The 22,777-nt window shown below is 34.4% G+C and overlaps 1 protein-coding gene across 10 annotated transcripts in view; it reads left to right on the forward strand.

Annotated features, from left to right (window-relative positions):
- Positions 1 to 22,777, forward strand: part of LOC118734012 (Ca(2+)/calmodulin-responsive adenylate cyclase) — a 325,153-nt gene that overhangs the window by 211,753 nt on the left and 90,623 nt on the right. For all 10 annotated transcript variants that reach the window (XM_036463687.1, XM_036463692.1, XM_036463688.1 and 7 more), the window contains 2 exons: positions 18,890 to 19,309; positions 19,546 to 19,725. In XM_036463687.1, coding sequence (XP_036319580.1) covers positions 19,109 to 19,309; positions 19,546 to 19,725 — 381 coding nt within the window. In that variant the 5' untranslated portion in view covers positions 18,890 to 19,108. The remainder of the gene's footprint in view (positions 1 to 18,889; positions 19,310 to 19,545; positions 19,726 to 22,777) is intronic.

Below are 22,777 nucleotides of genomic sequence, written 5' to 3' on the forward strand. Positions count from 1 at the left end.
TCTAGATGTCCCCCTTTGAAAGCGGTGTGGTCTTTTGAACAATTCAATATGGCGTCTCAACTATGGCGTCTAAACTAACTGTAAATGAAATTTTTCTCTACAACTTTTGTGCCTCAGGCGAAACCAGCACTAAAAGTAACAGCGGTTTTTTTTATTTATTTTTTTTTGTTTGGTGGATGATTACGATTCTGGGGTCTGACTTTGAAAATTCAAAACGATAGATCCAAAATATTTAAAGTCGATAAGATTCCCGAAAACTTTACAATCGGGGCTTCTTAAGGCCGCTAAATTACGAACCTGAAATTTGATTTTAAAAATTCATAATGGTGGGTCCAAATTGGCTCTAACATTTATCACGGAAAACGAATTCGAACGTACTTACATGGCGTATGAGTAACATTCTCATCTCGTCAGAGTAACTCATACGCCATGTACGTACGCTCCATTGCAACTTTTCTGTAATAAATGGTAAATCCAATATATATATATACATAAATCCTAGCTGTACCCTGCCACGCTTTGCTGTGGCATATTTCTGTTATATGGACGATAAATTATTAACGAAACAAAGCATACGTTTCATATGTGTTTGGTTATGTAATAAGTACTCGTGTGCACACAATATTTGTTATTTTTCCATTCTCTGCATAGATATCAAGGATATCTGGTTTGCCGACACAGGAACACGCAACATCTGAGAAGCAATCCGCATCTAAATCTAAACCATACTTTTCCAAAGTTCGACCTGGAGCATTATTGATTGTGATTCCGAATGTCAATCGAATTGGGAATTCAAATCTTTTAAATTGAATCATCGTCATTAAATGGAATCATGGGAATTCTTCACCTTTGAAAGGCCACGTTAAAATCTTTTCTTACATTACGTTCTTCATCAATTTCTTAACTGCGAGTCGCATTCCGTTGCAGAGTTTTCGCTGATTAATATTCCGCAACATGATAACTGTCAAACCTATTTTTAATTTCAGTATGTACCTCACTGGAAGATTAATCGAGCTCAAAAATTTCGTTGGATGGTCTTTTTCCACAACGGTGTTTATCGACGTATATGCTATTTCCTCACGTTTAATGCTGGATTGAATAACATTAGTGGTATTCACCACAGTGAGCAAGTGGTCTGGCAGTTTAGTAAAAGAGCTGATCAGGTCAAGCAACGACTGTTATCCTCCTTATTCTTCGCAGCAAGAATAGCCCGTTCACTGAGCCAATCGTGATTCCTAAAATTAATTTTCTTAATAAAGAAACATTCTTTCGATCAGTTCTCTTTTCGATGTTTCTAATTTACAAAAATTATCAGGCCATAAAATTCGTCTTAATCTCTCTTTGACTGGCAGCTTTGCGTTCCCAATGTCCAGTTATTGTCGCGCGAATACTTCAGCTGCAGTGTATGTATGTTCGTCTTGTCGCAATGTTGACTATTTCAGGCAAGCATTTATCTCTTGTTTTAATCGAGAAACTACAGACAATGTTTTCCTAAAATCTCCTGCGAGCAATATCCCGAATGGTTGAACGTTTCCACGCAAATCCCGCAACAATGGATCAAAAGCCTTAAACGATTTTTTATGTGCCATGGTGCACTCATCCCAAACAATGAATTTAATTTTTTGCTAAACTTTTTTCATACCGGATGCTCTGGAAATATTGCACGTGGGAGTTTCGATGATTTGTATGTTCAATAGCAACTAAAGAGCTGAATTGGCAATGTTTCCACCTGGTAATAATGTCGCAGCAATTCCAGACGAAGCGGTAGCTAAGGTAATTTGATCGAACCGTTGCCATAATCGATCTGATAAGGAATATTTTGCTAGTTCCTCCTGGCGCATCCAAGAAAATGGTACCCCAACTCCGTCATTTATCATTTGCATATTCTTCTTCTACTTTGGCTTTGTAACCGCCTAAGCCATTTTGGCCGAGCTCCACAAAAAAACGCCAGTCATTTCTCTCTGTGCCAACTTGGTCTCTCCATTGCCATGGGTGCTTCCTATTCGTCTGCTACCACCATCGGCTTGCGAGTTGAATTCTTTTACACCTGAAACTTCGGTTCCTATTGAACGACATGTCTAAGCCAGCGGAGCCGCTCTATATACATTCGCTGCCCTATGTACATTTAGTTGTAAAGCTCATACAACTGATCGTTCCATCGTCTACGGTAACATCGTCGCCCATGCGTAGAAGCCTGTATATCTTCCGTAAGATCTTTCTCTCGAATACTCCAAGAGCCGCCTCATAAAATGTTGTCATTGTCTAAGCCTCTGCGCCATATAACAGCTCGGGCATGATGAGTGACTTATAGAGTGCGGTTTTTGTACGTCGAGAAAGGACTTTATTCCGCAATTGCCTACTCAGTCCAAAGCAGCACCTGTTGGCAAGAGTAATTCTGCGTGGGTTTTCCATGCTGATATTTTTATCGGTGATAGTGCTGGTTCCCTAGTAAATGAAATTCTCCACTTTCCCGAAATTATAACTGTCAACAGTGACGTGGGTTCCAAGGCGCGAACGCGGTGACTGGAGATACTTCGTCTTGTCCTCGTTTACCACTAGGCGCACTCGCTTTGCTTCCTTATCCAGCTTGGAAAAGGCAGAAGAGACTTCGCTATTTTTGTTACCGTTAATGTCGATGTCATCGGCACACGCCAGAAACTACACGCCCTTGTAAAAAAATGTTCCTACATGGTTCAGTTCTGCAGCTCTTATTATCTTAACATTTGCATCATGCGATCATAAATCCTCTTCTGCTTTCACTTTAATTTGGGAATCCTTGATTGGGAATAAGAGTTCACAATAGTAATGATAATCATAATCATAATAATATTATCTCATGTTATTCAAAATTTCTTTACTCGCAATATACGTAGTAGGCCTTGGCAACCCCAAACGAAATTGCTTACGATTAAAAGTTGACTGATTTATAATGCTAGAGAATGGTGTCAACAATTTTATGTTTTCATTAAGTATTTTTTAAACAGCTTTCATGCAATAGTTTTTTGTTTTCGGTACTCTTTTATCATTTTGTTATTTGTTTCAGTAGTTTTTAGCCGACTTCAGAAAAAAGGAGAAGGTTATAAATTCATCGGATTTTTTTTATGCATGTTACCGCATAACTTTGGACCACGTCAACCGATTTCCAGGTGATCCCATACTAATTTAGTTTAGATCCGATCATTGGATCATGAAAAAATTAACGGTACTATTACACTTTTATATGAGAATTGGAGTCGGTGTGTTGTTTGCTTAAAAATTACTTGTTTATGAATTTTTTACATTAAGTAATTTGTGTACCAGCTCTTTGTTGATAATATGATCACTTCGTTTGATAAGATGTTGTAAATTCTATATTTATTTACAATGTTCGGATTTTGGATAAGTGGAAAGATTTAAAAAAATTCCCTAGTAAAGCTTTCCCAAATACTTTTCGTTTGGAACCAGTTATGTAATATTTCATTTAATTTCAATATTTTGAGTCTTTACTTTTAGATAGATGATAACCCTATAAAAAATATTTCCAAATCAAGATTTTTCAAATACCTTTCGTTTGGCACCCATATTGTTCCTCAAACATATTTTCGATTGCAAGTCTTCTTAAAACTCTTTAGTTTGATACCCACATTGCATTATTTCATTTATTTAATCAATCCAAAACGATCCACCCTAACGCTTAATAATATAGGTACATATGTACGCATAAATGTACACTAAAGTGGTCCAAAAATGTATGTAAAAAAATAAGGTCGGATTTTTAATGCCGCCACCCCCGAGGATTATTATATACCGAAAAAAATATACCCATATTTTTTATTTTGAAATAAAAAATAATTTAGGTAGTGCTCAAAGCGCTCAAAGTTTTCCATGTATTTTATATGGAGAAAAAACATCTTTTCGTAGAAATAGTGTAGAATTCTTGAAAATCAATATTTTTCGATCGGAAAACTTTACTTATCTTCAGGAGATTCCCAGTAATAATACTCAATTGTTTCTTTAACAATTTTTTCATGGTAACTATATTTTATAGGTCCTCCAAAGCCCTTAGAAATTGCAATGGGGGGGGACCAATAAAAAAACTTTAATCATAAAAAATGGTTAAATAAACAATTGGATATTAGTCTCCTGAAGAGAACCATAGTTTTCCGGTCGAAAAATATTGATTTTCAAGAGTCTTATACCATTTCTACGAAAAATTGTTTTTTCTCCATATAAAATACATGGAAAACTTTGAACGCTTTGAGCACTCCCTAAATATTTTTTGATTTCAAAATAAAAAAATAGGGGTATATTTTTTCGATATGGATCAATCCTAGGGTGTGCCGGCATTAAAACTCCGACTTTATTTTTTGGACCACTCTAATGTACACATTTATTTATTAGAAACTGTCATACATTTTCCCGCCAAATTAACTATTTTTTAACATCCCCTCCAAACAGTTTTACTGCTTTGAGGTTGAACTCAATTCTATTGAAAAGAGCGCGGGTACTTATTTTCCCGTATTCAACCAGGAACGGCCGTCAGCCACCACACATCGTCCGTACCCGCTCTACATTTTTACATATCCATAAAAAAATAATAATAAATCAAACATATTTGACAAGGGACTAATTTTTCGTTGGTTTATTTATTTTATCGCTTTATATTGAAAATACATTGGTGCGACATACCAAGCTTTCGAGTTAAAATTTTCAAAAAGGTGGCAACTCTCCTCAAAAATATTTCCAACAGTCATCTATCTTAAACTTCCTTAATTTAATACCTACATTTTAATAAGTCATTTATTTTATAAATTATGTAAATTTAGTTAAATTTTCAGGTGGCAACCCTCCTCAAATATATTTTCGGCCGTAAACCTTAATATTGAAATACTTCATTTATTTATTTTTGTAATATAAATGATCCTGCTATGATACCGAAAAATACAAAAAAAAAATTATTCAAATCAGTTCAGCGGTTCTCGAGTTTCGATGACCGTGACAAAGGAACACAACATTTTTATATATATAAATACAGATTTCTAAATCAAGATTTTTAAATGCCTTTAGTTTGGTACCGATATTGTAACATTTAATTTATTTTACCAATTTAATTGAGATAAATTTTCAAAGAGGTGGCAACGCTCTTCAAAGAAACCTTCTACTGTAGGACTTTTAAAAACTCTTTAGTTCGCTACCCACATTGCAATATTTCATTTGTTTAATCAATATAACTGAGTTAAAATTTTCAAATAGGTGGCAATCCTGCACAAAACCATTTCCTAAAGTTTTCTTTCCTCAACCTCTTTAATTTGATACCTATTTCAATTATATTGAGTTAAATTTTCAAACAGGTGGCAACCCTTCTCCAAAATATTTCCAACAGATATCTTTCTTAAACCTCTTTTATTTGATACCCATAATGTAATATTTCATTTATTTTATCGATGTACTTTAGTTCAATTTTCAAACAGGTGGCAACACTCTTCAAACATATTTTCGGCTGTACGCCTTCTTAAAACTCTTTAGTTTTACACCCACATGGCAATAATTCATTTATTTTATCAATTTGTCCGAGTTAAAATTTTCAAATAGGTGGCAACCCTTGTCAAAAATATTTCCAGCAGTTATTTTTCTTAAAACTCTTTAATTTGATACCCATATTGTAATAATTTATTTATTTTATCAATATAATTGGGTTTACAAATTTTCAAATAGGTGGCAACCCTCCAATTTTTTGCGATATCATTGGTTCTGGTATTATACCGAACAATACAAAAAAAATAATTATTCAAATCGGTTCAGCCGTTCTCGAGTTTTGACGACCGTGACATACGAACACAACATTTTTATTAATATAGATAGATGGCAAAAATGTAGTCTAGTATTTCGAACTTAAATTTTTGTGCTCCGAATACGACAACCCCACATTGGATCCGCATTTTGAATTTTAAAAATCTGACATAGCCAGCTCGAAAACACCCTGATATAAAAGTTTTTGGTGAAAAGGAAAAATAAAAAAAAAATGGTCGCCATATTGGATCGGCCATTTTGAATTTCAAAAAACTGACTTTTAACTTTTGATGAATTTTTTTTTTTTAAGTGTTGTATAAAATCATAAGCTTAGGTTTACATGGTATTTGTTAGGTAATGAACTGTATTTTAATTGAAAAATCTTAAATAAATACGTATACTTCATTAAATGTTTATGTTTTATTCAAGGATTTACATATTTATGTAAGTTAACGAAAAGCTTATGTCCGCTTAAGTACCCGCATCGAGGTACTTAAGCGGGTTCTTTTAAGTACTCAACCCGCCTAAGTACCTCAAAAAGCTGACGTTTTTCGTGGGGTACTTAAGCGGGTTTTACTGTATGTAGTACATATTCGCACTGCACGACTTAAGTAGATGCAGCCAAAAACATTCCTCAGGCCGGGCGTCACAAGCACGCTTTACTATTGTGATAGATTTGAAGCCGGCAAAGTAAGAACAAAAATAGAAAACATACCCACTACGGCATAGATCAACCAATTACCTCTGAAAATTTATTTTATTTCTACTTATACATAGGCTCATTGAGTAAAAACCAGATGCTTACACTTTGGACACATATCTGTTCAAATGGTTCAATATTAGTTGTAAAATCATCTAACTGTAGGCAATTAACTATTTCAGCATGAAAAGTCATCTGTAAAAGAAACATACTGACTTTGCATTGCTTTAAGCCAAATTAATTTTAAAGTAGTTGAGATCAAATGCAGATTCGGACAATCGACGTGCTGCTTGCACACACTGAACATTTGAAAGTACATTTACATGTCTGGCTGTAGCCGAGCGTGCAAAAATGTTTGCTACAATTGATCGAAGCCAAGAATGTCCATGTTCAAATCTCATTTAATTTTAAATTTTTAATTTCGGTTTTTCTTAATTGGGAAAAAGCATCTGTGAAGTGCAGAACGAAAGCGTATTCAAACGAAACATACTGACTTTGAAGTGCTTTAAGCCAAATTAATTTTAAAGTAATTGAAATCAAATGCAGAATCGGATAATTGCCTGATGCCTAGGACATCGCTATGTTAATGTAAACAGTTCGTTCCAAGGAAGAAAGTCAGATCTTCAAATAGTTGTGGTGGAAAAAAACTTGTTGAACATCAATATTTCATCTAGTTTCTTTCCGTACTGGGTATCAACATGGAAGATATTTTAAAAGAGCCCAATATACATATTTATGTACATAAGTACATTTGCATGCATGCAAACAAAATTTCACGCAACGTTAAATAACAAGAAAAATTTATTCATGTTTTTATATGCGTGTAAATACAAATCTATGGTATGTGCATTAGAATGCCACAAGTTAGAAATAAAAAAACTTGGTTGGTTTGATCAATTTTATAGCTCGCAGCAATATATTTTGGCCGAAATCCACATAATTTGTGAGAAATCGTATTCTGTATTAAAAAAACAATGCACATTTCATGAAATGTTGAATAATTTACAGTTTCAATTTTCATTTTTAAGATGCATATCAACGAAAATGTATTTTCCTCCGTTTAACATTTTTTGAAAAACTAACCCATTCACACCAAAATCATTTATAAAAATTTTTTTTCACTTAACTATCGTCTTTATCATAATAAAATAATAAGTGGAATTTTAAACAATATGAATAGTTAAGGCAATTTGTGTGATACTTTTTGACTTTTTGTGGGTGTCTACCAATAAAAAAAACTTGGAATCCAGGCAAGCCTGTATTTCCAATGCATAGCTAAAGCTACGAAATTTACCAATGAACTTTATAATTTAACAATAAATTGAACCAATTTCAATAAAACAAATCTTTAGACAAAAATCGGTCCGTTTACATGCATACTTACATCTTTACTCTTATCCATTCCGTCCCAGCAAACAATCTCATATAAAAGTGAATGTTTTGTAAGCGTTCAAATATAAGCAAAACACTGGTAAAACGCTGCTGTGACATTTGCAAAACGCATCAAAGTAAGCGCTTTATAATCGAAACGTGCCCATTGTTATAACTTTTAAGCTTTAAAATGAAGATTTGCAAAACATGTTTTTTAAAAATGTGTTAAGCAAACGTGTTATAATTAATTTTTATACCTTTCCAAAAAAGTGCCCCACTGTTCCATAAATGTTGGAAAACTTCGTTGCTCCTGCGCACAACACTTCTCGGTTTTTTGCTGCCGACATTATATATTAAAAAAAAAAAACACACTTACTTTTTCACTTCACTTTTTCACTTACTTTAAATCAGTAAAAATTCGATATTTTCACTTCTTTACTTTTCAGAAATCAAAATTAGAATGCGTTATACAAATTTAATATTTGATAGCGCTGAAAGTAAATCTAGTCGACATTTACAAAACGGTCGCATTGCCAAGCAAAATCTAAACGACATTCGCAAAACACTTGCAATACCAAATATCTTGTAAATGTCGAACTTACAACGCTTTCAAAAGAATTATGCCGAATTTCCACTAGGCATTGAAATGACAAAAAATATATGCCATTTAAAAAATGCCATGTGGAAATGAACGTAATGACAATTATTTTAACGTAATGACACGAATATTTTTTAATGCCCAACTTTGTCATTTGTCATTTTTGCCATTTAATGCCTAGTTGAAGTCCAGCATTATTCATGTAAGCTTATTTTAATCTTGGCTTAAAAAGCTTGCAGTAGCCTATTTAAGCAAGCTTATTTTAAGCTTGATTTGCAAAACGATTACCAAATTGTTTGCTGGGGTTGAGACTTGTAGTCAGTCACTCGGTGTTAGTATGATGTCATTTAGACATACGAACGCCCAAGGCCACATCAATCTAATATTAATTTTATGAACTTAATGTGATTATAGTGAAATTATGTGCATAAACCTAGGATAATATCCGTATTGCGAGGTGTCAGAACAGAAGCGAAAGTGGGTGGAAATGATTGGCTAGCAAGACAGCTTGTCTGCCAGTCGGTTCATAGTCAGTTGTGGGCCAGAATGACACTTGAAGGATTGGCAAATATTCAATGTTATGAGAGAATGTTTATGTAAATCGAAAACTGTATAGTAAATATTAATTTTATGTTATTGGTAAAGAAGCTTCGAAACAATATGTTCAATTCTTCAATGGTAAATTCTTACTAATATTTTTTTCAATTTAAAGAAATTATTTAAGATTTATAAATGAAAAAATGTGATTTTGTTTTAGTTGACTATATGTATGTTAGTATATCTAGTTAGGAACTTTTTCTCTTATTAGATTATAGAACATCCTCCAGAATAAAAAACATTTCGTTTGAATTGTGCCCTTTCAACGAAATGCATAAATTGTTGACCTGGATAACATTTGCTGCTACTAGTGAATATTCTCTTCATTCTTACTACCGACAAGGGCAAGATTATATGTATGCGTGTGTAGCGTATGTACGCTAGGGTTGTCCTTAAATGTACCCAGCAAACATTTGGAGTCATAAATGAGTCTTTAATGAGTCCTATTTCGGAGCCTTTATGCTCATAATGAGCTCATTTAAGAGTCCGAAATGAGGGTGTTTCCCTTCCTGCGAAGGTGGACTTATATGAACTTAAATTCAAATGAGCCTCAATATGAGTCATATTAGACTCTTATTGGTCTCATAAATGCCTACTTTCGAAATCTTATTTTATGCTATTCTGTGAGTCTTATTGGCCTAATTCTTCGACTCTTATTGAACTTACTTTAGAGTCATGTTTGCAAAGGCATTCATTTCAAATACTGTTGTAATAGCAGCTGCTGCAGCTAAATTTTGTTTATTTTTTGCTGCCTAATTATTCTTCATATCTGTATAAACAAGTTTAGACATAAATTTCGAGTCTTTATTGTTTTATATTGGAGTTCTGGCTCATAACTTGGATCCTAAAAGATTCATATTGTTTGTTTTTGAAACTCATATTTCTTACCTACCTAGGACTCCTTTCGGACTCATATATTCTGAACGCTCAGAATATGTTTGCTGGATAGAAAGCAAATTTTTACATCAGATTTCCTAAGTGTCAACCTCTATGTCACGTATAAATTTTGGTCGGTTAAGGTATTTCGCAAAGGGGTCAAAGGCCAGATGCATCTATGGACTCAAAATATAATTTTTTTTTTTTCATTTAATACACAATACGATACTACTTAAATCGAGGAAATCGCATATAAGTTTTGGTCCCGATTGAAGTCGGTTAAGGCCTGTCGCACAGGAGTCAATGTTCCGATTACCCTATAAAGACGTCGTAACCGACTTCAATCGGGACCAAAACTTTTTATATCCTCGACTTTAGTAGTACCAATTTTGGGTATTAAATGAAAAAAAAAAACATTTTAGTTTTTTGAGTCCATAGAGCCATCTGACGCCTTTGCGACATGCCTAAACCGACTCCAATCGGGACCAAAATTTATATGAGACTGAAAAAACCCGTTCATTTGATTTCAAGGACCACCCTAATTTACATATAAGTTTACAACGTTTCGATATTTTAGTAAACTCATCTAATGCCACTTGAATTTTTCTCTCCAGAACTTTAAAATGTATGTGCGCTCTTAAACCTTTTTCATAACAAAAATTGCAGAGGCTGCCCGGGTTACTTTGTTGTATGGTGGCTGCATTTAGCGACTTAAATATTACCTAGCGGCTGTTAGGTCCTGTCTGAGATAAACAGTATTTTTGTGAGAAGACATGTCATACCATTTGAAGATTATTATTATTTTCACCTCTCTAGAAGGACAATTACACAGGGGCACAAAAAGAGATCGAGGTGGGAAACATCTGAGTTGAGTCCATTTATAAGTTCTTGGAGCCAGTGATCGCGATCCCGGTAGCCATATGACCTCGTCACACCTACATCAAGGTCTTACGAAGGTCAAACACCTTAGTTTCAACTATATCACTTTTTTATCCAGGATTTTGAAAAAACAAGAAACTGAAAAGAAGAATGTAAACTCTAGACGACCTTCAGAGGTTACCGTATCTGGACGAGAAACTTCCTGTTCTTTCAGGACCTGTGATCAAAACAATGATAGATTGGCGCTTATGTGTTTGGATTGGCCGAGCGCTCAAGTAGCACACTGGTGTATAACTTGGTGTAAATTTGTGAATTTTGGTACAATTAATAAGATTTGTACTAAAATTCGTAAATTTACACCAGGTTATACACCAGTGTGCTACTTGAGCGACTCCTCCTCAAAATAATAATATCATTCGAACTAAGATGTTTAGCCTTAATTTGACGTTAACGTTTCAAACTGTACCTAGTAATACAAAAATTAGCGCACAGGTATTCGAAGCATACATACATGTGGTACACTGATGGTTTGAATTGAAAAAGGAACTGTAATAGGCAGGGGCGGCGGAAGACGCGAGTATGGTGGGTAGCACTACCCACCTGAAATTTTTAAAGGTGGGTAATTACCCACCTGAAAATTTTTTTGAAGAAAAATAAGTCCAATTGAGAATCCTGTTTTAACCACACCTGAAGAGTATTTCAAAAAGTTCAGTTCATTGGCGAGACAGTAGATTTTAAGAAAATGTCACGTTTTATAATGGTGATCTTGACGAATGTTAACTCAATAGCGATAAAGATATGGCTCTGTGCATAATGAGGCGTACAGAGCAAAATCCAAGGTCTGTGAAATATGTTGTGCAATTTTTGCGTGAGGTTGTGTGTGAGACTAGTTCCTGAATTGGTACACTTCATTAGATTACTTGTTACAATTCCAATTTCTTCATGCTCTAACGAGAGGAGCTTTTCTGTTTTGCATAAGGTGAAAAATTATTTGTGCTCGACAATGCACCAAAAACAGCTCAACCATGTAGCAATATTGCATTCTTATCCACGAACTTATGAACGACTTCATTTCTCGAAATTCAAAACGAATGGCCGTGTTTTCACTGCAGAAATAAAAATTTTTCAAAAATGATAGTTTCCATGAAGTATGTACATTAGGCTGGGTCGATTTTGTTTGGGGGAAAATAAAAGTCATTTCACCGCATTGTAATAGTAATATTATGATGTCTTAGGTCTAAGCCAATTGTTACTGGTCACGAAAGATTAATTTAAAACTTATCTGTAGCCCGCGCAATTCAATTAAGTGTATGAATTTGGAAAATGAAACTTTGGCTTGTAATATCAATGGAATGCGTTAATTGTTATAGACAGGACGATATATCAAATTAAGGGCTAATAAATTTAGTACCTCACGTTCATTTATCATTTTTCAATAAGTCTACAAGTTTTTAAGATATTAAGATAAAACTTACAGAAGCTATAATTTTCCCTTATGAATTTTCAATTCTTCATTAATTTAGCAACCAAGTGAAAAATACAAAAAAGTGAGACGAGATTTATTTCGAACGTTTTAATGTTCTCGGATGCTTATATTTGGTCAGTTGTCAAGATCGTAGTGAATGAATGTATTGCCAAAGATTAGGTATCGTTTGACAAGTTAATAGTAGTTTCAAACATATAAGTATTTACATACATTAGCATAATAATAAGTCCATTTTTGCAGTCTTGAAAACTGGTGCGGAATGATTTCATTAGTCGCCGAAGAAGCACATTTTTCGCGGTTTCTAAATTTGTCAGTACATATGTGAAAGTAGGGGACGTTCAATAAGTGTTTAGATATATATAAATATTTTAATTAATTCCATTATGTGAAAAAGTGTCTGTAGGTAAATGCAATAGTCTTTAACATATCCTGGGAAATCCTTTTGAGGACTCTCCAATTCGACGATATTGCTTTGCATTTAGCTTGAACGAAAAAAGTCACTCGCTGGCACAGTTCTCTGTAACTTCGGTAAATGTTACTCGATCGATACGTAATCTATATCTATATCTATCTTCTATATCTATCTTCTATCTATACTATCTATACTCTATACTAATTATATAAAGAGAAGTCCCTTTTTTTTGTAACAGGTAATCTCGCGAACGGCTGGTCCGATTTTCATGAAATTTTGTATACAAATAGCTTCCGGTAACCACCATGTTTTAGGCTAAAAAAATTTTACTTTTTTCGGGTAGGTGGACCAGGGACCGGTCTATTCGAAAAAATCTTATTATGGTCCGATATGCTTAAAATTTAGTACGTAAGTAGCTTTTTAGCATATATTAGCATATATGACCCATTTTTTCCGGGAAGTGGTCCAGGGACCGATCTATTCGAAAAAATCTAATTTACGGTCCGATTTGCTTAAAATTCGGTGCGCAGGTAGCTTTTTAGCATGTATTAGCATATATGATCAATTTTTTCCGAGAAGTGGACCAGGGACTGATCTATTCCAAAAAATCGCATTTATGGTCCGATTTGCTTAAAATTCGGTACGTAAGTAGTTTTTTAGCATATATTAGGATATATGGTCAATTTTTCCGAGAAGTGGACCAGGGACTAATCTATTCGAAAAAATCGTATTTACGGTCCGATTTGCTTAAAATTCTGTACGTAGGTAGCTTTTTAGCATATATGATCCATTTTGTCCGAGAAGTGGACCAGGGACCGATCTGTTCGAAGTAATCGTATTTATGGTCCGATTTGCTTAAAATTCGGTACGTAGGTAGCTTTTTGCCTGGATAAGCTTATAGATTCCTGTTTTCGAATTTTCATGCAATTTCAAATATAAATAGCTTTAAGTAACGACCATCTCAAGGGGCGTCGTCACTAGGCAAGATTTTTTTGCGCCAATCAGAAACATCGGATACTGTCAAAATATAATTATAATATATAATATATCTCAACTAATATATATTTAGAAAGCCGTTTGTTAGTTTTCGCAAGGCTCGAGAGCGGCTGAACCGATTTTTTTGAAACTGCCACCTGCCGCACGTGTCCCAAGGATGGTTTTAGGCTGAAAAAAATCTATATGTAAAGGGGGCGTGGCAGTTCCCATACAAACCGAATTTCTCATGCTACATATCTCTGAAAGTGTGCATGGTAGAGTTTTGGAAATTGGTATGGAGATATACGAAATCAATCACATACCCTTGGAGAAAAATTTTAGCTATTGTAAAAAGGGGTGTGACATATCCCATACAAACCGAACTTTTCATACTGCTTATCTCTGGAAATTTTTTGATAGAGTTCTAGAGTTTTGTATGGAGATGTACGAAATAAATCGCATACTCTTGGAGAAAAATTGGAACTATTGGAAAAGGCGGCGTGGCATCTTCCATACAAACCGAATTTTTCATACTGCCTGGAACTTGGTATGGAAATCAATCGCATACTTATGAAGAAAGAGGGCAGCTGTTGGAAAGGGGGGCGTGGCACCTCCCATATAAATCGAATTTTTATACTGCATATCTCTGAAAGTATTCATGGTACAGTACTAGAACTTCGTATGGAGATATGTATATAGTTGAAATCAAGCCCATACTCATGGAGAAAATTTGGGCTATTTGAAAAGGGGTGTGAGGCCTACAAACGTACCGACCTTTAGCTATCTTTGAATGAATTTTTTTCCGACAGTTGGCGCTGTAGTTGAGTTATTACTAAAAATTATTTATGATCCGATTTGGCTAATGTTTTAAATATGTATGCAATACTATTGCAAAACCGTACTGCCAAGTGGTGCTGAAGTCGAGCTATTACTAAAAATAGCCAAGTGAGAAAAGGGCCGTGGAGGTCAGATTAAATCGAGCTGTTGCACCATTGAGTATATCGAACGCTCCTGCGTTGCAATTGGCCCAATGGATGTGATTTTCTAATATTATTATGCGTTCAAACTTTTAAGGTATTTCGTCTGAAATAAGGATATATATGTATATTGCATTTCTGTAGAACAATGATTCGCACCCATTTTGAAATTGCCACCTACTATACTGTAAAGCTTCTAGGACATTCACTATAGAACCAGGTCATTGTTGCCGCCAGGGAGTGAAGAGGAAAAGATTTATTTCGCTTTGCGAATAACCGTGCTATGAAATGCCGCACAACTGGAGAATTTCAAGAACGGATATAACACTTAGGTTATTTAAAGCGGCAAATGTTTCAATAAAATATATAAAACTTTTGGGCGGGACGAAGTTCGCCGGGTCTGCTAGTAATTAACAAATTGAAGGCGAGACTTACTGCTACTGATTTATGATAATAATATGGTGAAAATCGTTTAGATTATAAACCAATTATTTTAAAACAAAAAAACATTGTAAACAAATTTTTTTGTCATTTTGCTACATTTGCAATTTTGAAATTGTATGCATAAACATAAGTAAGCTAATTAGTGTTTCTAGAAGTTGTGCCTGTTCAGTGTTTCCATACTCATTTGCATAAACCAAATTTTTCCGCGATGATGGACAATAATGGCTATTCTATTAGAGCTATCGAAATTGTTCCTAAATTTGCAAAAATTCGCTAGATACTATTAAAAAAAGATTAGAATATTTGAAATTAGCGATCTAAATGCACGCCAGCAATATTAATATTGTTCTTTACATCTTTTGACTATAGGCCAGTGCAATTATCAAGGGAACAATTAAAATTTTCTTGAAAATAGATAAGTTTCAGATTAACGATAAGCTAAAGCGCTGCGAGAAATGATAATTGACTTTATCTTTTGCGTTAACGTATTCATTATCTAATAATATGCACCAACCCGTTCTACTGAACCCAGAATTTTTAACAAGAATTGGTCTTATTCAACTAGTGTGCTGTGGGTCCCTTGGCGGTCGATGCGCGGGCTCTCACAATTAAAATAAAATACTAATATTTTGCAGGCTTGTCGCTGACTTCATGATACAATTGAGAAAAAATTAGATTTTCGACCCGCCCTAATGTACATAAATATGTTCATGGTATGTATTAGGGATGTTGCGAATGTGAAATTTAAGACATCCGCGGATGCGAATGCGGATGTCATGTAGTATTTTTAAGAAATAATTTAGGAGGGTAGATTAGGTGATTTAGGCAAATAAAAAATGGAAAGATTAAAAATTTTTAATAATCTGCCTTATCCTGAATTTTGCCCGAAAAACAAAATTCACCCGAAAATTTGTATTCCGCCCATAGTAAATATGTACATGAAACCCAAAAGGGAAGAGTGAACCGGGTCGGGGAAAATTAAACTCATGATATGTTTTTTTAGTACTTGAATTTAAAAATTGGAACATTGTACTTAATAAAAACTTTTTGAAGGGTCGTAAATCAAACCTGCGCCACTATATAACTACTCGTTTGCGGCGACAAACTTGGAAAACTTGAAGCTTGGCAAAATTCTTAATTCTTTTCGATTGAAACTGCACCAGTTGAGAGGACTTTCAGTTATATTTATTTATTTTTATTGCGGTGCAATAATTCCTTTTTGAGAATTTCATCGGGACTGCAAATGTCGTATGTATCCTCCTGACTTTCATCCCCATAATCTAGCATCATGGCACAATCGTTGTTTAAACTCCGTTTTTTTTTCGAAAGAATGCTTCATTCTCATTCTTTTGGTTGTTTCGGAATTTTCCACGTCATCAGCGTTTTTCGATTTTAGTTTTTGTAACTCATTTTTAATGCTTTCTTCTGTGACTGGTTAGATATACGTCTGTGCACTTGCACAATATTCCAGGGATCGAAAATAACAGTTATTCCGAGTTAAATTTGGCCTAATATTTTTTATTCCGAAATAAACGTCCTATCGGGATAATAAAGAATCCGCTTATCCAAATTAAACAAATTTGGAATGAAAGAGGACTGAATAGCTTTTAAACAGAAATAACGAATGAAGGTTACTAAAGAAATTCATGTAAATACATACCTGACCCAATGTTTGTTCTATGGTAATTAATTAACCTTTTTTATTGAAATATTTTTCAATGTGTGACTTTCCTCTTTTAGCCATTTCAGTTTTAAAGCTATTTAAGTCCTCTTTCATTGGATACCAAACCTGTTTAATTTGGATAAGCAGTTTGTTTATTATCCGGAAAGTACTTTTATTTCGGAATAAAATATATTTGGCCAAGTTTAACTCGTAAAAAAATAACTGTAATTTTCGGTCCCTTCTATATTCGCATTCGCAAAAGATCCGCATTGATTTTTGCGAATGCGAAAGCGAATGCGAATGCCAAAATTAATGCGGAAGCTCTGCGGTTGCGAATGCGAATATTCGCAACAACCCTGGTATGTATGAAAAATGAAGTTTTTCTAACGAAATCTGTTAACCTTTTCAATTAGATCGGCAACCAATTTTTTTACCTGTATACTCTTGCCACCAGCGGAACTACCCACCCGGGTACAGGGTGTTTCGCCGCCCAAGGTGTACTTGGGCCGGGGATATTCAGAACCTATTTGAAAAGCATTGCGTTTTGGCAGGCTGAAACTTATGCTATAGAAAGTTGCGCGGACTTCAATATCAAGCAAAAGTACCGGACTGAGAATATTACGATCTTGACCGACATACAAGCGACTACTAAGGTCCTCAAATCTCATTAGGTAACATCTAAACTGGTGTTGGTTAGTAGAGCGAACGCTCTTGGTCTGACCAATCGAGTTTAGATCTTCTGAGTTCCGCGATTCACTGGTATGGCAGGACATTTTTGTGGCATTCAAGGGGCTGAGGACCAATATGCTTGTTCGTTCTATTGCTGAAATAACGGTAAATCGTTAAAAGTTAACTACATGCTCAGAAAGCTTTTCAAGTCAAGCTAAACAGTATTTTTCAAGGCTTTTCCCATCAGAATTCAGCCTAAATTGTATGTACTAACCCCTAGAAGACTATGAAATGGTTTTCCCTAAAAATTTAAACCTCTTATTAATGTTCAATTACCGTCAAGCTGGATGTCTAAGGGTTCTTAAATCAGTTAGTCGAGAGCTCTTGCCTTTACTTATACTCATATACATACATACATACATATCTACCACTTTACTTTCCTTCAGTGACGAAGTGGCCTCTATTCTTGTCAACATATTTACATACTCGTATATAAATTCTATTGTCAATTTCTTTTGATTTGCCAAAGTTTTGTTTACAAATATATATACATTAGGGTAGCCCAAAAATGCACGTGAAAAAAGTAAGGTCCGAATTTTGATGCTCCCACCCGCAAGAATGGTTCTGTATCATAAAAATATACCCCTGTCTTTTTTCAAAATCAAAACATATTTAAAGGTCGCTCAAAACGCGTCATTCAGGGTCATTTATTTTATACTAGCACGTATATATGTATATGTATACATAACCCTTGCCTTGCGCTATATTCCGTACGAATTAACAGCAGAGGGCGCCCTCATTTGTGGTTTGCAGGTGAGCAGCGCTGTTACGTGGGTATATATGTTAGATTCTATAGGATTTTTAAAGTCGTGCAGTTCCATTTTTAAGAAGTATTTAAACCTTTTTTTGCCTAAGACAATGAGAAGCCCATCCACAACGGTTAACCAAAATTTCAAAAGAAACGGTACAGCCGATCTCGAGCTTTGCGAAGAGAAAAAAACGGCTTTCAAAATACATATATATTAGCACTAGCAGACCCGGCGAACTTGAGTATTATTATTGGAAGTCTCCTGAGAGTTTTCCGATCGGAAAATACTGATTTTCAAAAATTCTATAACATTTGTAGGAGAAATTTTTTTTTTTCTTCATATAAAATACGTGGAAAACTTTGAGCGCTGTGCAGCTCAGCAAAATAGCAGCACTGATCCTAGAGGGTGAGAGCATTAAAATTCCGACTTTATTTTTTGTATACCACCCTAATAAGCGCTGGTCGCAGCAAGCAAATATGTACCCGTGTGGCTCGTGTATCTATATGGGCCAGATTGACAGGCGGAAATTACCAAATAGAAAAGAGCAAATCAAATATTTATTTATAGTGGGTATATTTCCATACAAAATTTTACTCTTAAGCCATCGCTCTTAGTACAATTATATTAACTATTTTCATTTGTTTTGCATCATTTTTATTTGCAGTTGCCTCACAAGTAATTGACATTGTACGCGAACTGGAAGAGAAGCAGTAGAAGCCTTTGGTGGCGCTTTAAGCGCACTTAGCGCTTCGCAATCTATCAACCCACCTCTACGTATTGCCGAAGAGCCTCTTGTGTTTGCGCAGACTTTTAACACCTTAGTTGCTGTAGCCACCGTCACCACCGTCGCGTGCTACCAGCTACGCGGCTGGGCAATGCAAACATGGATCATGCGGTGAAAGCGACACGTGGCCGACCATGGAATACGCTGCGCTTCGAGAACGACGAACTGGAATGCCTCTATCAACGTTACACGCTCAAATTGCAGCGCTTTTCAGTGCTGGGCGTGGTTGCGTTGGTGGTGGTGTTGTGCGGTGTCATGGCGGCGCTGTCATTGGCCTACAATAATGCGCCCACCTTCCATGTAAGTAACATAAATGAAATTCAAATGAATGTATTATTTGTATTATAGACAGGCATAAAGGAGCAAGAAATAATTTTGTAATCCTTAATTACGTCCCTTTTTTATGCTTACTTTTTCTTTATTTTACATACATACATATAAGCTCGAATTTATGCATATGTATATTTACTTAACCCATTTAATCTTGTTTAATGTCATTTATGTATTTTCCCATTCGACTTTCGTGTCACCCACAGAATATTTTCAACTCCATTGTGTGCCTGCTATTTGCAATTATCCTAATTCTGCTGCAATGTCGCGTCATCAAGGATCATCACCTGCCAATTCTATGCTATGGTATACTGCTCTTTGCCGCTGTCATCTGTTTTGTTTCGATGCCAACACTGGGCAGTGTATTTCCTGTGGACACAAAGGAGGTGAGCAACCATATAGTACAATGCGGAGGAAAAATTAAGATAGAAAATAAACAAAAAATTTAAATTGTCATACCTTTTTTCCCAAATTTAATTTGGTCAATGGCGTTTTGACTATTTCTACTTTTATTTCACTTTACAGAAAGAGTCTGAGGTAATGATATATATCTTTTTAAAGCGAAAGTTATTGACTTGTAATGGCTTCAGCTTTTGTTTACTTGTTGATGCTATTGCTAGCTTAATTTGCATTAAACAAAATTTCAACAAGTAATTAATAATTGTCTAAAGATTAGTAATAAAATACTTATGTATTTACATATAAACATACATAATTTCAAATAAATCAAACAGTAGTGCCTTTTTATGCAAGTCGAATTGTTGAGCTCGATGTCTTGTTTTGAGCATACTTTTTTTTAGTAAGTAATAAATAAACCTAATTTGTAGTATTTATGTATAATTCTGTATGTAACGCCAGTAACTCTCATTTTTGCAAAAGGGTTCGATTCAAAAGCAATTAATATTACGGTGTATTAAAATTAAGAAAATTTCACAAACTCTCTAAGAGGCCTAGTATTGCCAGTGAGCCTGTTAAATAAGCTATGTTTCAAATTTTTACAACACCTTGAAATTCTCAACTTATTCATAAGAGAACATTTTCCCTTCACAATTTCTTACCGCTTTAACACTTAAGCGATTATGGCCAACTTCAACTTAAGTGACGAAAATTAAGTCTCAAGCTGAGATCCCACGATTGCCGCAAATGGACCAATCTGTAACAATTTTTATTGTGCTGTATTGGAGCACAATAAAAAAATTGTCCCAATGAAATTCTGTACAGTCACACGGTTGCCTCTTTTTATACAATTCTCATTGCCGTAAGTTGGCGAAAAGCAATATAGTGACAATAATTGCCCCAAACTTATCACACGATTGTTCGAGCATGCGGCAATTGTGACCATAAAGTGTTGCGCTGACCTCTAAATTCTGTTTTTTTCTCTGTTGTGTAAAAATGGCGTATTCTTAATAAAAAAAAAATAAATCAATTGCATCTGCTTTGTATATTGCGGGCTTATTTTGTGCAAATTTGTTGTTGTTTGAAAGCAAAGAAGCAAAAACTTGTGCCCAACGAAAACTCACGCATTTATTTAGAAGTTTGATTGTATAGTTTTTTTAGTTTTCGACGATAACTGCAACGTGCTATGTGGAGTTCAAGTTGCAACAGTTTTCTTTTTAATTTTGTTACGTAGAGGTTTTTTTATTCATTACAAGTAAAATTGGTACAAAAGAGTTATGTTTGTTTAAATGAAAGCTGCGAATTTACATAATTTATGTTTGGAATTAAATTTTATAATTATATGTACAGCTCGCAACAAAAGATAGCACCTTAACATTTTGATCAGTCTTGACTTTTTTCTTCTGTTGTTTAATGTTAATTTTTTCCTATAAAACCATAGCTCATTGTCTAGCAAAAACCACATAAGTCCAAATTCCAAACTTTATACAAAAATTATAAACATTTCTTGAAATTTTGATCACAATTCAATGGTTTTTTAATTTGGGTTTCTAGAAAAAATTTTGTTTTGCAGTTTACAAAGTAATTTACAGAGAAGAAAGTGCATAATACCGTCAGCTAAAAAAATTATAAAAAATCAACAGGATCTTTTAGCAACTTCAAACCTCCACCTTATTGTACTAAATTTTAATGAGCTACAAAACTAAATAACCATTTTTTTCTAGAAATCCAAATTATAAACCGTGGGATTGTGTTCAAAAGTTTAAGAAATTTTTATAATTTTTGTATAAAGCTTGCAATTTGGATTTATGCAGTTTTTGTTAGACAATGAGTTATACTTTTATACGAAAATATGAAGATTAAATAAGCAGAAGAAAAATAGTCAAGACTGGTCAAAATGTTGAGGTTCTACTGCTTTGTCGTGGGCTGTATTGAACTTTTAAGTTTTTTTTTTTTAATAAATTTATACTGTCATGGCAGTCCGCCATTTGGTGACATAAAATACCTTTCGTATACTTCTCGTATGAGTTTTGCTTGTGGTGGTATATATTGCGGCAAGGATTCCGTTATCGGACTTCAAGAAAAATTATAATTTCACTACAAATTAAATTAAAAGTTATGTTGCTTCCGAAAGCAAGGATATTAATTTCAGTGATTTTTGGACACATAAGGAAGCAAAAAAGTAAATTATTAATAAACAGCCTAAATATTGATGTGTATTGTTCACTTCAATTGCCGCACAAGAATACAATAAATATTGCCGCAATTTTGAATGATTGCCAATCGAGCTATCACACGATTGCCGCACACGGGCCGTATTTGATTGGGCACAGTAAGCACAATATCGGCCTCTATTGCCGCATGTGTCAATGTATTGTGAAATCACACGATTGGGGCATAAAATGAGGCAATAATTGGTGTATTGCGGCAATCGTGGGATCCCAGCTTCAGACCAATTCTAACTTCAGAAAGTACTTTTTGAGGAAATCGCTGATAGCAGGTTTTGAGTATAGCCCTCGATATGAAAACTTTCAATTATGTACATTAGGCTGCATCACTCCCCATACAAAAAAAATCGGTACTATTTTTCCATTGGAATTATGAAATCTATTATATTTTAAGACGTCCACCAAAATATTTCGGAAAAATATTAAGATTTAAGTGAGCTGGACCGATTTGAAAATACCTCCAAAAATCTAGTTTTTTATGAATAAAAATAGTTTCTTAAAGATTTTTTTTTTGAAAAAATTCCCTTAAATGATAAAGCGGTTTAAGCTTAAAATATTTGCATAAAAATATTTAAAAAAAATTTTTTTTTAAATTTTGAACTTCTTTCAAAGATTGGTATAGGAAAAACTTGAATAACTGAACCTAAACTCTTCCGATTTAGACTTAAGAGGTGTCATTGGAAAGGTATTTTCTCACCCTTTTTATATCTTTGCTAATAAGCTCATTCAAAGGATGGAAGAGAGAGGTAGGATGAACGAACTTCATTCAAAGTTGAATTAAGATGTGTTGGTATTCGAAAAAACAAGATGGGAC

The sequence above is a fragment of the Rhagoletis pomonella genome, unplaced genomic scaffold (assembly GCF_013731165.1).
Source record: "Rhagoletis pomonella isolate Grant_MI unplaced genomic scaffold, Rhpom_1.0 Rhpom_scaffold_00002, whole genome shotgun sequence".
Classification (NCBI taxonomy): Eukaryota; Metazoa; Arthropoda; class Insecta; order Diptera; family Tephritidae; genus Rhagoletis; species Rhagoletis pomonella.